This window comes from Chiloscyllium plagiosum, chromosome 6 (assembly GCF_004010195.1).
Source record: "Chiloscyllium plagiosum isolate BGI_BamShark_2017 chromosome 6, ASM401019v2, whole genome shotgun sequence".
Lineage (NCBI taxonomy): Eukaryota > Metazoa > Chordata > Chondrichthyes > Orectolobiformes > Hemiscylliidae > Chiloscyllium > Chiloscyllium plagiosum.
Window position 1 is genome coordinate 69,580,565 of NC_057715.1, and position 18,098 is coordinate 69,598,662.

At 39.3% G+C, this 18,098-nt stretch overlaps 1 protein-coding gene across 1 annotated transcript in view; it reads right to left on the reverse strand.

Moving 5' to 3' along the window:
- The window catches only part of edar (ectodysplasin A receptor), a 95,120-nt gene that overhangs the window by 12,779 nt on the left and 64,243 nt on the right, over nt 1–18,098 (reverse strand). Inside the window, exons 6-9 of the mRNA XM_043692768.1 lie at nt 5,801–5,886; nt 4,478–4,564; nt 3,701–3,829; nt 3,532–3,606 (exon numbers count right to left, since the gene is read on the reverse strand). Of these exons, the coding sequence (XP_043548703.1) occupies nt 3,532–3,606; nt 3,701–3,829; nt 4,478–4,564; nt 5,801–5,886 (377 nt within the window). The remainder of the gene's footprint in view (nt 1–3,531; nt 3,607–3,700; nt 3,830–4,477; nt 4,565–5,800; nt 5,887–18,098) is intronic.

The following is an 18,098-nucleotide window of genomic DNA, read 5'->3' on the forward strand; positions in this document are numbered from 1 at the left end:
GTTTTGCAAAGATTGAGGATTATAAATGACTTCAATGAGTCACAAAGAGACAAACTGAATGGGTAAACAGATAATGTATACCATACGCTCTCAAACAGGCCTCTGCAGCCTCCTAGACCAGTATGAGAATTAGTTAAGGAGGTCCGTTCGCCAATGGCCTGTCTTAACACCCATTAACATCACCATTACCAACTGTTAATTGATGACTATTAAAGCCAACATTGTACTAGTCAGGTCACCCATCTGACCTCTCACATCTGTCATGAATTGCAGAATCAACTCCAAAGTTGAACAAAACTTTTTGAAATTTGCACGTACTTTCAGTGCGATTTCAGTGCAAGTGTGATGCTATATTTGTAGACTTTGTGGCAAACGATTAGCCAATCAATTTAAATAGCATATTCTTTCAGCTATTCACAACTAGTACTGATTACACACAACAAGCTTGCACTTGCAAAGATCACAATACAGTGTCCAACATTAGATATAATAAAACATTTGCTATTCAATCCAAGGGTGCTCATAATTAAACTGACAACTTGTGATTGCCAATTGGGCTTCCACCTGCTCATATTGGAAACTATACCTTGCTCTTTGAAACCAGAAAGAAAATATACACCTATTGCATGTGTTTCAATTCAACAAAATCAGTGACACCCATTCTCTGGTTGATCTCTCAGGTCAATGCTTTGACTAACCAGTTAATCTGCCTGGTTTGAATTTAAACAGAGGTTAGAAGTTAACTGTCAGTCATCTAACTGGTATATTCTCCATGGCAACAGCTCCACAATCAAAGTATATTTTCCAATCAATCAGTACTGTCCACTCATAAAGTATAAATATGGTTTTCCATTTACACTGCTTTTTCTTGCAAATTGAGCTGATGAGTGCAAAGATTTTGACAAAATATGTCCTTTTTCAGTAAAAGTCGAGTTATGTATAACCAAATTTTGGTCATTTTTCACTTTGAAAACAGACTCACAAATCTCCAATTACCTGTTAGTTGAGGAGGTGACTATCTCAAGCCATCCCATGGGAAAATACACCGTGAAAGAAACAAATAAAATAATATAGAAGAGAAATTTAAGAGGTAATGCTTTAAAACTGTACTGTCCCACTCTTATGAAAAGTGCATCAGCGCAAGGTGCAGAGGTGTACAGCCATTTGCAAAATGTCATCAAGGAGACAGAAGCAAAGAGGTTCAAGGTCACAGTGACTTTGATGCTTATTGGCAAGGCATGGTGAGCAGTCTGTATTTTGTACAGTCTTCAACAATAAGAGCACAAATAACTCTTTCTTGACTGTCGTAGTCTCCTACAGCACAGATTCAGTCACATATTGGAGAAAGAATCGTGTGATGGGATTAAAGTAGAGGCCCAGGTCTGTAAGGGAAGCCAGTAAGGTTTAGTTGAATACTTAGCCTGGTAATAAGAAAGGACCAAAAGAGGGTGTGCTAAATGGGTCACTGTGCCTTACTATTTCCATTATAACAAGAAGAAACTGAAATTAGTTTGTTGCCATAATTGTTATGTAAGTGCGGTACTAAGTATATTAGGTGCTCATACCCTTCCGAACTTTCTGACTATAGCAACGGTGGATGACCTTGTTGTGAGAGTTCCGACTAAGTTTTTTTTCTTAAAAAAACCCAATAAAACTTAAAAAAAGGTTGTCTGACAGAAGGCAGAAAGTGGTTGTAGATGGAAAGTATTCTGCCAGTGTTGAGTGGTGTCCCACAGGGCTGTGTTCTTGGGCTTCTGCTCTTTGTAGTTTTTATAAGTGACTTGGATGAGGAGGTTGAGGGGTGGGTTAGTAAATTTGTAGATAACACAAAGGTTGAAGGAGCCATCAATAGTATTGCGGGCTATTGCAGGCTGCAACGCGACATAGACAGGATGCAGACCTGAACTGAGAAATGGCAGATGGAGTTCAACCTGGATAAATGCAAAGTGATGCTTTTGGAAGGTCAAACTTGAAGGCTGAATAGAGGATTAAAGGCAGGATTCTTGGCAGTGTGGAGGAACAGAGGAATCTGGGTGTGCAAGTACATAGATCCCTCAAAGTTGCCACCCAAGTGGATAGGGTTGTTAAGAAAGCATATGGTGTTTTGGCTTTCATTACAGGGGGATCGAGTTGAAGAGCCGTGAGGTTTTGCTACAAAAGGTTGAATAAGCTCAGACTTTTCTCTCTGGAGAGAAGGAGGAAGAGAGGAGACCTGATCGAGGTATACAAAATAATGAATGGAATAGATAGAGTTAATAGCCATAGGCTTTTCCCCAGGGCAGGATTGACTGGTACGAGGGGTCATAGTTTTAATATATTAGGAGAAAGGTATAAAGGAGACATCAGAGGTAGGTTTTTTACGTAGAGAATTGTGAATGCATGGAATGCGTTGCCAGCTGTGGCGGTGGAAGCAGAGTCCTTGGGGACATTTAAGCAACTGCTGCTAATGCACATGGATAGTGGTGAGTTAAGGGGTGCTGAGGTTAAGTTATGATATTTTACATTAGGATTAAACCTCAGCCCAACATTGTGGGCCAAAGGGCCTGTTCTGTGCTGTACTTTTCCGTGTTCTATGTTCTAAAACACAATGCTTGTACAGATATGAATTGATGCTTAATTTTAAAAAGTGGAAAACCAAGCCATGTCAAGATTTATAGACATTGTATAATTATAAATGACAGTATGCTGTTAGGAGATGGGTTGTCAAATACCTGTCTAGGAAATCAACATTATCCAAGCTTTCCTTTGAAGTTTCAAATTAGAATAGGATTTAATAATTGTAACTTTATACTTGTGTGCCCCTTAGATATTAAATTGTGAAACTAATGCAGGTGCTGACATGCTCTATACTCTATACCTATACTCTAGCTGGGATTGGATGCTTTTAAGACAGGTCTTAGACAAAATAAGCAGGCAGGTGCAGCAGGTGAAGAAGGAAAATGGTATGTTGGTCTTCACAGCAAGAGGATTTGAGTCAAGCTGCAGGGATGTCTTGCCACAAATGTGCAGGCCTTGGTGAGACCATACCTGAAATAGTATGGACAGTTCTGGTCTGCTTATCTGAGAAAGGATATTTTGACTATGGAGGGAATGCAATTGAGGTTTACCAGACTGATTCTTGAGGTGGGAGGACTGACATATGAATCAAGGTTGAATTGGTTAAACCTATATTCATTGGAGTTCAGAAGAATTGGGAGGGTTTGATGGGGAGAAACCTAACATAAAACTATAAAATTCCAAGGGGACTAGACAGGGTGAATGCAGAAAGAAAGTTCCTGATGACCATGGAATCCAGAACAAGGAGTCACAGTGTAAAGATATTGGGTAGGCCATTTAGAGCCAAGATGAGAAAAGGTTTCTTTACTCAGAAGAGCAGTGAGCCTGTGGAATGATCTGCCTTGGAAAGCAGTTGAGAGTGAAACATTTAATGCTTTCAAGGAGTTGTTGTTTGGGGAGAAAGCCGATACAGGGTACTGAGATGTTCCTATTTTCTTTCTTATGTCTTCATGTAGATATTGAACACTTTTTCACCTTGTACTTCCTTCTTGTCTTCTTGGGTATTGATCTGAGCTTCAATATGTTTTACAGAATTGCCGCTGCAACAAGCTAAAAAAAACAAGAATGATTTACTTAACTTCTGACAAAATAGGAATAACATTGAGAAAAAAGATATTCCTTCCTGAGTGCAATTCATACTCACCTTGAGTAGAAGACTTTGTCTTTAAAATGTAGAAAAGAACAATTAAAACAATGGCTATGGCCATTATGAATATGGTGGACATGGCAATTATCAAAGCAGTGCCAAGGTGTCCTTGCCCAGCATGATCTACTAAGGAAAGATAGAAATGACAAAATAAATACTGACATAGGTTTAAATTTTCCATGCTAGTTATGAATTTCACAAACATGTAAGACATGAAGTAGAAAGTTGAGAATATTGAGCTCAATTCAGATATCAATGGCTAATGTGACCAATGATAATATTTTTGGTGACAATTAACAACAGAGATACCATCCTGGCATGGGTGCACAATCTCATGTCTGTCATCTGGGGCATCTCAATGACTATACTTGAAAAAGGAGACAAGTCTGATTGTGGAAACTACAAAGGAGAGTCTCTGCTTCCTGTCACAGGGAAGATCAGAGTAAGGATCCTCATCAAACAACCATGGGCAAGGCCAAGGAACTTCTTTCAGCATTGCAGTGTGTTTTATTTCTACCAAGAGACATCACAGATTATAAATGCCACTGCATGGCAATGTTAGGAAAAAAAAAGGAATAGTCCTTGAGAAAGTGGTAGTAAACTACCTTCTTGAACTGCTGTAGTCCTGGGGGAGTAGACCAAGTCAGGTTGTTACATATAATTCCAAGTTAGGTTGTTACACATTTATATATCTACACAGAATGTGCATGTTTTAAAATGTTTCAAACTCAAAAGTGTTGTTATTAGATACTTAAACATCCTTATACCTCATACCTTTGTGAGTTTCCTGTAGAACTGGAGAGTTTCCAGTGACAGCTGAGCTACTGCTTGAAAAGCTTGAAGACAAAGTAATGCCCAAACCTGTGAAACAATCAGAGGGGAAGTTAAAATCAGGACAAAAGTACAGGGTCCAACTATTTCATGTATTTTTCTCACAATCATTTTTAGAACATAAAATCATTCATACAAGTTGGAAATTTCTGTGTCTTTATTAACTTATTTAAATCAGGGTACCTTTATTTGATTACAATACCTCTTAAGGCCAAGTTTCTGAGTCTCCCCTCTACTGGCAGTCAAATTTGAGAAATGTAAATTTTCTTTATACATAAGATGAAAGTACTAATGGAGTTGTAGGTCATTCATATGCTTGTGTATATGATGCACCAAACAGAAGGGCATAATTATTTGTCCCCTCACATCTCTGTTTAGACAATTGCAGAGGCTTGGAAGGAGGTATATCTCTCTTTTTTGACAAAGGTCTGATATATGCACCACAGTAGGGATAGGCTGGGTAACTGACTGTCTGCTCTATCTATTCCCCGATCATCTTATAAACCTCTATCAAGTCATCCCTCATCAGTTTACTGATTTCGATATGTACTTCATTTTTGACTTGCTCTTTCTGCAGACTTCACGGCCACTTTATTTTTCACATGTTCAATTTCTCAGATTTTTCATTCTGTAGATCACTACGACGTCTTTCAGCTTCAAATAACAGCACATCTTTTTAAAAACATTTTCAGCAATTTTTCATATTGTCCAACAGTTTTCAACTAAGCAGCTTGCTAATAATTCAATACATTTTATGTCTATTTGTGAATTAGTGTCTGGTCTTTCTCTTTAAATTCATTCCATTTGTGTGTATATTAATAGTTAGAAAGAGGCTTATATCTCAAAGTTAATGATTCTTTGCTCTATTTAGGAGTTGACTGACTTTCTGTGAATTTTAACTTTTGTTTCAGATTTCGACCATTCTTTCTTTAACCTTTGAGATTGATTCATTTCAAATCCTGGCTCCTAATTTATAAGAAGAACTTTCTAATCCTTGATGTATTATTGAACCATTGAATTAAGGAAGATTCTGATTTGAATCTTGCTTTGTGGGGATTCAGCTAACCAAGCTAGCATTGAGATAATTCTCTGTAGCCTCAGGTCCACACTATACAGCTTTGGCCTTTGATTGGACTAGATGAATCTGTAATGTGAACATTCATCATATCATTGACAAAATTCCAGCTTATTGTAAAATAACAGTAAAGGGGGATATTGTGTTGAAATTATGTTTTTAATGTATATGTACACTTGAGAGTTACTCACATTCTTTTGTGTTTGGAGGTGCCAGTAAACAGGAATGGCAAACCTTTGTGTAGGTGTTTCTGGATCTATTGTCTAGGATGTAGTAACTGAAAATAAAGATCACATATATAAGTTAGCAAAACAGTCTCAGCACAAATAACAGTCAATAGTAACAGTGGACAAATTAAAGATAGTGTCATAAGTACTACATAAGTACTCCATCCTTTGTCAGTGCACACCAATCTCAAATCAACATCATTACAGTATGCAAGTATTATGGGTTCCATTATTTTAGTACTAATAGAGTCATACAGCATTGAAACAAATCCTTTCATCCAACTATTCCATACTGACCAAGTTTCCTAAACTGAACGAACCCCACTTGCCTGTATTTGGCCCATATGGCTCTAAACCTGTTCTATTCTATAACTAGAGTCAGAGATGTACAGCACAGGAACAGACGCTTTGGTCCAACTCATTCATGCTGATCAGATCTCCTAAATTAATCCAGCCCTATTTGCCAGCATTTGGCCCATATCCCTCCAAACGCTTCCATGTACCCATCCAGATGCCTTTTAAATGCTGTAATTGTACCAGCCTCCACCACTTCCTCTGGCAGCTCATTGCATATATGCATCACCCTTTGCATGAAAAAGTTGCCCCTTAGATCCCTTTAAAATCTTTCCGCTCTCACCTTATGCCCTGTTTTTGGCAGATTTAAAAATATAAATGCCCAAAAACTAATATAGCAAAATATCAATTAAAACAAAAACGAGGGAATGTTCAGCATGAATAAATTTTGCACAAACTCAGCTATGTGCCCTGAAGTTCTAAGACACTGTTTGGAACTGCCTTTGTACAAATGTGAATACAGTTTTCTGACATTGGTCTTTGAGGTAACAGCATACTAGGTGAATGCCCAGCTCACCACTGAACCAGTGCGTCACATTAATTTAATTACTATTTGGTGTTTGTCAGCTATGGAGTTAAAATTTCATCATATATTATTGCGTTTCATACACGACCAGATCAACAGCCAGGAGAAAAAGCAAATGATAATGAGGAAAATTGAAATAATGTTTTAACATATATGTTAAGCTAAGTTCTATTCATAATAGTGCAATATTAACCAGAATCGATAGAACACATGGAATTTGTTATGAAAACAAAATACTATGGATACTGAAGATCTCAAATAAAAACAGGAAGTTCTGGAGAATTTCGACAGGTCTGGCAGCATTTGTGGAGGGAGAGACAGAGTTAACATCTTGAGTCTGCTATAACTCTTCCTGGATCTATGTTTTAAACTGCATGTTAATTGTTTCTCTCCACATATGCTGCCATACTGCTGAGTTTCTCCAGCACCTTCAGTTTTTATTTATAATTTGTTATACTATGTGTATCACTTCATTCTTAATTACCCCCCAGTGCCTGGCCCAACATGACACCACTGTCAACTAGCTTTGATCGATGAAAGGACAGATAATTCCGTGTTGCTGCTAAATAATTGTTTGAATTTTAACCTTACAAATCAAAACAAATGCTATTCCTTCTGGTGCCAGAAACAATTGCACAGTCTCACAAGGCCTGTACTGTAGTTGTCGCTGCATGTTCATTTGTTACCATAAAGGTAGTGGGAACAATCTTGGCCTTGCACCAGTTTAATACAATGTCCTTAAACATGAAAATGATATGTTAATTGTCAAAGGTCTTCTGAAAATCCAGACAAAATTACCATCTACTGCATTAGTGCAAGAGTGGTGGAGTTGTGGATAGTGAGGAGGGCTGTTGTCGGCTGAAAGGGACTTAGATATGATGCAGAGCTGGGCTGAGGAGTGGCAGATGGAGTTCAACCCTGTCAAGTGTGAGGTTGTCCATTTTGGAAGGACAAATAAGAATGTGGAATACAGGGTTAACGGTAGGGTTCTTAGTAAGGTGGAGGAACAGAGGGATCTTGGGGTCTTGTTCATAGATCTTTGAAAGTTGCCACTCAGGTGGATAGAGCTTGTAAGAAGGCCTATGGTGTATTAGTGTTCAATAGCAGAGGGATTGAATTCAAGTGTCGTGAAGTGATGTTGCAGCTGTATAGGACCTTGGTAAGGCCACATTTGGAGTACAGTGTGCAGTTCTGGTCACCTCATTTTATGAAAGATGTGGAAGCTTTGGAGAGGGTGCAGAGGAGATTTACCAGGATGTTGCCGGAATGGAGAATAGGTCGTACGAGGATAGGTTGAGAGTGCTAGGCCTTTTCTCATTGGAACGGCAAAGGATGAGGGGTGACTTGATAAGTGGTTTATAAGATGATCAGAGGAATAGATAAAGTAGACAGTCAGAGACTTTTTCCCCGGGTACAACAGAGTGTTACAAGGGGACAGAAATTTAAGGTGAAGGGTGGAAGGTACAGGGGAGATGTCAGGGGTGGGTTCTTTACCCAGAGAGTGGTGGGGGCATGGAATGCGCTGCCTGTGGGAGTGGCAGAGTCAGAATCATTGGTGACCTTTAAGCGGCAATTGGATAGGTACACGGATTGGTGCTTAAGCTAGGACAAATGTTCGGCACAACATCGTGGGCCGAAGGGCCTGTTCTGTGCTGTATTGTTCTATGTTCTATGTTCTATGTATGTATTACCATTGTCTACATACCCTGTTATCTCTTCAAAACATTCAAATTGTGCTGGTCAAGGATAGTTTTACCTTTTGAAAAATTGACCAAAGATTTTTTTAAATTCTCGATGTTCTTCTATTCTCTTCTTTGGTTGGAATACCATTAATTTTCCTGATGACTGTATTTTGCTGTATTTCTCTTAATGTGGAATTACATTAGCTATTGAGGAGAAAGTGAGGACTGCAGATGCTGGAGATCAGAGCTGAAAATGTGTTGCTGGAAAAGCACAGCAGGTCAGGCAGCATCCAAGGAGCAGGAGAATTGACGTTTCGGGCATGAGCCCTTCTTCAGGAGCCCTTTCCTGAAGAAGGGCTCATGCCCAAAACGTCAATTCTCCTGCTCCTTGGATGCTGCCTGACTTGCTGTGCTTTTCCAGCAACACATTTTCAGCTTACATTAGCTATCCTCTAGCACTATGGTTTGGGCTTTTACCAAGTCTGAATGACTTGTAAGCCTCATAAAATAGTGAACAGGTCCTAATTATGGGATTCCAGACTCCAGTCCCAAACTTTCCAATTTTCTTCAAAGACTCTTTAGAATAAGCACTGGTTTGGGTTTGAGCCTGCATCCTGCAATCCCAACTCCGGCCATTTTCATTGCACAGATCAACTTGTACAAGTAATCCACAACTTCCATGGAGTCTGACCAGTTTCTTAAAGCACTATGATTCACAGTTCCTCAGAAGGTAGTGGGAATCTTTTGTAAAGGGCTACCACCAGCTGGGAATTGGCTCCCAGATTTATATTATCTTGTAATATGCAGCCATATCTCACTGCAATTCAGATGTAGTTTGCTCATTCAACAGAATGAAGTAAGGAATCAATTGTAAGGTTTTACTAAGAGAAAGAAAAAAGTGATTTTATTACCTGCTGGCCCAAGAAACCTAGTAAAGACATTGCAATAAACACACACACAAGCACCAACACAGATAGGAAGTTTAAAATGGAGAGTGTGCATGGTACAGACAAGAAAATAAATTAATATGCAATTTGAAAATTTTTAGAGCATCCTTAAGGGTTAGATCTTCACCTGTTACCACAATTATTTCATCGAGTTCCCTGCACCAGCAGTGAATATTTCAGCTTGTATTTGTTGGAACAGTGAAGGTTAAGAAGAGATCTGAATTATGAGGGGCACAGGTAGAATGCATAGGAAGATACTTTGCCCATTAGTAGATGAATCAACAACGGCGGGGGCAGGGGCAGAGATTTAAGGTCAGAGGTAGAAGGCTAGGAGGAAGGTTGAGGAGGTTTATTTTCACCCAGAGGGTGCGAGTCTGAAACTCAATACCTGAAAGACTAATTGAGTCAAAAACTCTGATAACATTTATACAATATTTAAATATTCATTCCCTTTGCCATAGCCTCCAGGAGTATGGGCCAAGAGCTGGGAAATGGAATTAATGTGTGAGATCTTTGTTAAATGACTTGGCACCATGGACCAAATGACCTTCTCTATCCTACACATTTCTATGAATATTGCAAAACTCGTTGAGGTTTCAGTGAAGGAATATTTTTCTATTTTGCTATATTACTAGGTTGTTGCCCTTCAGAGAGTCTGAAAGAGACAAGAAACAAGAGAGCAAGCTTTCTCCAGTTCCAGTTACAGATCTCTATTTTCTCTCTAACGCTTTGTGAGAGCTTATTTGTGTATTCCCATGTCTGGGCTCATTGTTTTCCAAGTTGAAAAATTTCCAGGTGGATAATTTGCAGATAACCTTTTCATTTCCAATATGTGAAACTTATCCATAGTTGTGTAAATCAACTAGGAGATAAGATCTGAAATTCAGTGTGTTTGGAAAACATTAATTTCGGCTCAGACTGTCTTTTTTTTCTCTAACATTAATTTCATGAAGCTGGACTGTCTTATGGTCAGCTATTTGCCAGGGCCTTTTATTTGTTTTTTAAAACCATTTGAATGCACGAAGACCCCAGGTATTAAAATCAGGATGTTGCAAGTCAAAAATAGAAAGTCCATATTTTCCCACTGTCGTGACCAAGATAAAATCAAACGGTTTTCCTCATGCTCCATATGTCAGGTTCTGCCCTTCCACCCACTCATGGCCCCTCAAGTCTCCTATGCCAACCTGTGCACCTTCAACCACTTCCTCTGGCCAATGTTACACCACCTATGCTACATGATAGCACTTCCAAGGCTCACTGAACAAGTGTAAACTGTATACAACTAGTGAATCCCACAGGATCATCTGGGGAGCAGCATTCAGTGCTGGATGTTTGTTCTATTTGAATGTTTCCCAGTCTCCCATTGCTCTTCCTAACACAGTGTCTATCCCAGGCTATGTCGCAGCAGAGTGGAGTCAGGGGTGGGGGGAAAGACAAGACACATCGGCTGCTCTATGGGCATGTTTTTAAATGTCATGGGTAAATTTGAGTAGCTGGATGAATGGGTAGCATGGTGGGGGGCGGTACTTGCTCGAACTGGTAAGTGGATGGGATTCATATGCTGGGAGGTTGGTGAGGTGTTAGGGTGGGTAGATTACAGATGGGTGAGACTCAGGTGGGCGTGGTGGCAGGCAGTCAGAGGCAACTTGGTAGACTGGCAGGTGGGTACAGTGGCAGGTGGTTGAGGTTACAGATGGGAGGGCGATTGGTGGGTGAGGTTGATAGGGAGCTTGGAGGAAGTCAGCACAGGCATCAGGTCGGGGATTAGTTGGTTCAGAGATCAGGGACATAGTTAAAGGATCATAGACTAACCTAGTTATGTTGGATCGATTAGTAGTAAGGGTTCCGGGGAATAGATAAGGGATTGGGAGTAGTCTAGGGGAGTGCTGCTGTAGGCAGGAGCATCAGTCTGGGTGACAGAGGCACCAGTTCTGTAGTTACTCAGGATTTAGTCAAGCAAGTATGCATCTGACATTTTCTAAGTAACAATTCATTTACATCCTATGGAACAATCCAAATTCTTGACTCTACCTCAGAGCAAAGGTTTTTGCAGACAGTCTCAGGGAATTCCTCATTGGAAGTTGAAATTCCCAGGGCAATTCCCTTGGGTGTCAGAGGTCCAGGACTTTCATGGAGTCCTGAAACACATCTCAGTCTACACCTGGTCACTGATGATCCAGAGATGGGAAGATCCACACCAATATTTCACAACTAATGAATGCTGTCAAATCTGCATTTTTATTTTTATTTCAGTTAAGAGAAATTGCTTGGGGTCACATAATTATCAATATTTTTTCAATGAAGTAAGCATCAGAATGTTTATGGGATCCATTACATGTTGTCTGAATTTAAAAACACATTTTCGTCAGTAAAACTCATTTATGAACAATTAGCTGACTTAAATTAAAATAAATTACGGCAATCATTTGAGTAATGAACCTTTTTCAATAATTACCAAAATTCAGTTACTGCAACAATTTAACTCAACCAATAGAAAATTCTTGCATAGCGTGAACGATAGTGAAGTGGTATTGGGATTGTTCAGATTAAGATTTTTTTTGTGTAATTTATAGCAATTTAGCTTTGATGATACTATCTGCACTTGAAGATGGTATAGAGTTCCAGAACCTAAGATTTTAATTGCCAGTGCTATTCCAATCTTATACAGGAGACAATATTTAATTACTTGTAAGATTAATTTCGCTCTACAAGATTATTTTATCACAGCTGTTTCCATAATACCCTTGACCAAAAATCTGTTCCATGGCAATAATCAAATTTGAACAGTTGATTAAAAGTCAAAATTGCTGAATTGAAATGATTCTTCTGTTCCCAACTCTTCAATGTATCGAGATCAGTATAAATAACTGAAATAAGAAACATTACGAGCCCCTTGTGGTTAGTGGTATTAGAGCTGACGCCAGACCACAAATGTGTGGAAGGCCAAAGCTGGTGGTGTTACTTTTCTGCTTCACAGAGCAATTTATAAACAGTCCAACTCCCAAAACAACTTGTGACTACTGACCTAATCACATTCATGACAGGGACAGGATAGAAGAAGATTGAGCATTCATTGAAAACTGTTTATTAAATATGAACTCGTTGCAAATAATGCTTAACAATATAGAAACAAAATCCACTGAAGCCTTTATATGCATTTATTCCAGGAAAGCTGAATTTTGCAAATTTTGAGCAGAATAAGTTACTAAAATAATTCAAGGAAATGCTGTGTGCAATGCAAACATACAAAAAGCGAGATGTACTTCTGGACAATAAACCCTGAAAATGATGAAAGATCCATGCCAAGATATCCCTAAACTAAAACAGAACTTGAAAAGTGAAGGAAAGAATGTGGTTAAATAGTACTGGTAAAGAATGAGGCCTCGGGGACAGTACAGCAGAAGGATGCCAAACAGGCTAAGCTATCAAGAGTCAGAGAAAAGAAGAGCAACGAAAATGCAACAGAGAGTATGACAGCAGGATCAGGAAAATGTAGGACTATCAGAAGAAACACCATGGCCTATATTTTGCTGCCCAGGTCAATTGGGTTTGGAGGATAGGAGGAGTTGGTTTGACATGGCTCCTTGGCAAAGTTCTGTGTCTGGGGAGCTTCCCAAGGAGGAGTCGGAAATTAAGTCAGCAGTCAACTTCTTCAGCATGAACTTCTAATGATGCCATGTAAGGGCGCAATCCAGAACCATTTTGGGAAAGGTGGGAACTTATACTTTGGGCGCTGACTCCATATTATGCAGAGTGTGTTGGCTGTCTGGAAATGGCTTGCAACAGTAGTTTGATGGGTCATTGATGCTTTTATTAAATGCCCCTCTTCACAAAGTTGGAAACTAACTTATTTTAAAAAGCTTTAGAAGTCTTCAAAAAGTAGCTCCATCTAATTGGATGGGCTTCTGGGAATGAGCATTAACAGCTACAGTTGCCTTTGGAAAGATCACATAGGCAGCTAGCACTTGGACACATCTGCATCCCATGTACACTCAATGCTTGCCGAAATTGACAAAGTCTGAAGACAAAGAACATAGTTGCAACACTGAAAGCATTAGCCTGCCAGGAATCAAGCTAACTGTGCAAGTAGCTGTCAGACCTCCCGCTTTCTCTGAAGTTTGCTGCTCTTTGGTCCTCAACTGATAAAACCTGAGCATATCTATGACGACTCATAACAATGGTCATGTGGCATGTGGATATTGTTATATGCCTCAAAACTAACCACTACCACTTATGGTAGAACATACATAAGAACATAAGAATTAGGAGCAGGAGTAGGCCATCTGGCCCTTCGAGCCTACTCTGCCATTCAATAAGATCATGGGTGATCTTTTTGTGGCCTCAGCTCCACTTACCCGCCCTCTCACCGTAACCCTTAATTCTTTTATTGTTCAAACAAATTATCTATCTTAGCTTTAAAAACTGAAGTAACGTCAACTACTTCACTGGGCAGGGAATTCCAGAGATTCACAACCCTGTGGGTGAAGAAGTTCTTTCTCAGTCTACTCCCCCTAATTTTGAGGCTACGCCCTCTTGTCCTACTTTCATCCTCTCTACGTCTACCTTTTCTATTCCCTTCATAATTTTATACATTTCTATAAGATCCCCCCTCATTCTTCTAAATTCCAATGATTATAATCCCAGTCAACTCAGTCTCTCCTCATAAACCAACCCCCTCAACTCCAGAATCAACCTCGTGTCACAAAGCTAGTCCTTTTTTCCCTAAAAACTGTTCCTTGGCTCAATGATACTCTGTCCTTGATTTTTTTAGTCCATAACAGATTGGGGGCTCTTTGAGGGATTTTAAACAGCGAGTGGTAGATGCTAGTGTCTTTATTCCGGGTATTGGTTTGGTCGGGTAGACAATGCTTGGGATAGTAATGGCTCTTTCAGTCGCCAAAAGTTTTCCAGATGTGAATGCGGTGACTTTGGAAGTTTTGCGAAAAGAGAATAAGACCAAGCTGCAGGGATTAGCAGAGAAGCTGCAATTGGAACTGCCTGCTTCTGTGAGGAAAGGAGAGAGAATTACAGCATTTAAACTTGCTGGAGAAACCATCAGAATCTATAGAGATGGCAAGAATTCAATTGCAGATGAAGCAGCTTGCATTAGAGATGAGAGATAAGGAAAGGGCAGCAGAAATGAAACAGTTTGAGTTACAATTAAAAGCAGAAGAAAGGGAAAAAGAGAGAGTTTTTGAACTTCAAAAACTGACGCTTAAAAAGGAAAGTTAGCTTAAAAGGTTGGAGGTAACGGCTGAGGGTAGGCTTAGTGAGGAAGAGAGTGAGGATGAGCAAGCCCCTGGTAGTCAAACGTCTGGTGAGAAACTGTTTAAGCATGTTCAAGCATTGCCTAAATTTGATGAGAATGATGTGGAAGCCTTTTTTGTCTCATTTGAAAAGGTGGCTAAACAAATGCAGTGGCCAGTGGCAATGTGGGTTTTGTTGATCCAAATGAAACTTGTAGGTAGGGCTAGTGAGGTATTCACATCACTATCAGAGGAGGTATCTGGGGAGAATGAGGAGGTGAAAAAAGCCATTTTAAGTGTATATGAGCTTGTACCAGAAGCCCATAGACAACGTTTCAGGAATCTAAGGAGGGACCCTGGTCAAACCTATATTGAGTTTGAAAAGATCAAACAGAGTAACTTCAATAAATTAATAAGAGCTTTAAAAATCGAGCAAACCTATGACGTCCTTAGAGAGGTAATTATTTTGGAGGAATTCAAAAATTCACTGCTTGAAGTACTGTGAAATCATGTAGAAGAGCAGAAAATTAAATCAGCAAGGTTAGCAGCTGAAGTGGTGGATGAATATGAGCTGGTCCATAAAACACGGTATGGCTTTCAAAATCAATTTCAGGCCATGAGGGATAGAAACTGGGGTAAAGTGAAATCCTCACATGGAAAGGGAAAGGTAGATCTCAGTGAAGATCATAAGGATAACTTACCACAGGGTAAAAAAGAAACTGTTGAGGGGGACAAAGAAGTTAAAAAACTCTGGTGCTTTCATTGTAGTAAAGTGGGCCACACGAAATCACAGTGCTGGTGGGCTAGAAGAAAGCCAGATGTAGGAAAAACGGGCAAATTTGGAAGTTTTGTTGGACTAGTAACAAAAAGCAGAAGGGAAGTTAGACAACTGCCTCAGAGTGTACAAGATGATCAGAGTTTCATTAAGGAGGAAGTGACAATCTGCTTAAAACATATATACATACAAGGGTAAGGTTTATTCTCATAGGCCAGGGGTAAAGAGATTACAATATTAAGGGACACAGGATCCTCTCAGTCTGCAATGCTGAAGGATGAGGAAATATGTGCTCCTGAGAGACTATTTCCAGAAAAGGTACTGGTAACAGAAATTCATGGTGAGACAAAAAGTGCTCAATTGTATAAAGTAAGGCTAGAAAGTCCAGAGAAGATTGGAAAAGCTGTGGTAGGAGTACTGGACAAACTCTTAGCTTCAGGAATATAATTTGTCCTTGCAAATAATATAGTTGATTCACCAGTAGGTGTGCTGCATACTGTAGTTGAAAAGTTAGTGGAGACGCGGGCAACTGAAGACATGGAGAATGTTTATCCAGGAATTTTCCCTGATTATGTGATCACAAGATCACAGAGGCACAAGCTGATACAGGAGGGATCAAAAGGCACAAATAAGGAAGCTGGAATAGTGTTATCTGATTTTTTTTTTATCAGATACGTGGCACAGAGAAGGAGCAAATGAGTAAACATGCAAGTATCTTTAGCTCTGCTAAGCTGATTGAATTACAGCAGAAAGATGATAACTTGTTATATCAAAGGGCATTTACAAAGGAGAGTGAATGCATTCCTGTGTGTTATTACTGAACAAATGATGTCTTAATGAGGAAATGGAGGCCATCACAAATTCAAGCAGATGAGAAATGGGTGGAGATTCATCAAATTGTTTTGCCAGTAGGGTAGAGAGAAAGAAGGTGCTGTGAGTAGCGCATGAGCTACTACTTGGTGGTCATTTAGAGGAAAATACAGGCTAAAATACAAAGACATTTTTACTGACCTGGACTACACAAAGATGTACTTGAATTTTGCCTGATGTGTCATACATGTCAGCTAATCAGAAAACTACAGGCAAAAACCCTGCAATTTTAATACCTATTCCAGCATTTGAGGAATCTTTCACAAGAGTTTTCATTGACTGCATAGGTCCCTTACCACGAACAAAATTGGGAATAAGTATTTATTAACAATAATGGATGTGTCGACTTCCAGAGGCAATCCCATGATGCAACATCACAGCAAAAAGGGTTGTAGAAGAATTACTTTATATTTTTACTAGATACAGACTGCCAATAGAGATCCAGTCAGATCAAGGTTCAAACTTCACATCCAAACTATTCAAGGAGGTTATGGATAACTTGGGAATAAAGTAATTAAAATCTACTGCGTACTATCCGGAATCACAGACAGCGCTAGATTGTACTTTTTGCAATCAAAGATGCACTGAATGAATTGACCAAATTCAGTCCATTTGAATTAATTTTGGGGCATGAAGTAAAAGGACTGTTAAAATTGATTAAGGTGAAATTAGTAAGTTAGAATTCAGAGACCACTCATTTGACTATGTATCACATTTTAGAAAATGACTAAATAAAGCTGGAGAGTTGTCTAGACAGCATTTAAAAGAATTGCAGCATACAATGAAACAGAAAGCGGATAAGAAATCACATATTCACAATTTTGCAACTGGGGATAAGGTATTGGTGTTACTTCCAGTAACACGTGAGCCTTTAAAAGCAAGTGGACTATATCGAATTGAGAAGAAATTGAGTGAGGTGAACTACTTGTTAAGGACTTCAGGAAGCAATCTCACAGAGTGTGCCACATGAATATGCTCAAAAGGTATTTTGATAGAGAGGGAAAGCAAGGGGAGAAGGTGTTAATGTTTACAACACAGAAGGAAGAACCAAGTTCAGAGAATTCTGAATTGGACTTTCCTCATATTAAATTGGACAATGAGGAAGTTGTCAAAAATTGGGATAAATTATTGCATTACCTTCTACAAGAAAATCAAAATGACCTAAAAGAGTTATTACTATCACATGGGGAGATATACAGAAATAAACTGGGAAGTACTAACCTAATTGTGCTTGATGTAGAGATAGGAGATGCTGTTCTGATTAAGTAACCTCTTTATAGGCATAACCCTCTAAAGTTGGCACTGGTTTAGATAGAGCGCATGCTCCAAGATGGCATAATCGAATTGAGTTACAGTGACTGGAGCTCACCCGTAGTCATGATGCCAAAGCCCAATGGTACCCAACAGTTATGTGTGGACTATCGCAAAGTCAACGCCGTTATAAAGACTGATGCATATCCAATTCTATGGTTGGAAGACTATGTCAAAAAATGGGACAAGCAACTTATATTTCTAACTGGGACTTGCTCAGAGGCTACTGGCAAGTACCTCTGTCAGAGAGAGCAAAGGCAATTTCGGCTTTTGTAACAGCAAATGGGCTATATCAGTTCAAAGTCATGCCATTTGGCATGAAAAATGCTCTGGAGCACATTTCAGAGCTGACTGATAAGGTCATTGCCGGATTACCCAATTGTGTGATGTATATTGATGACTTGGTAATTTTTAGTCACTCATGAAAAGAACAATTACAGCATTTATCAGATTTGTTTGTTTGACCTGGGAAGGCTGGCTTGGTGGTAAACATTGCTAAAAGTGAATTTTCCAAAGCCCAAGTGACCTTCCTGGGCCATGTTATTGGACAT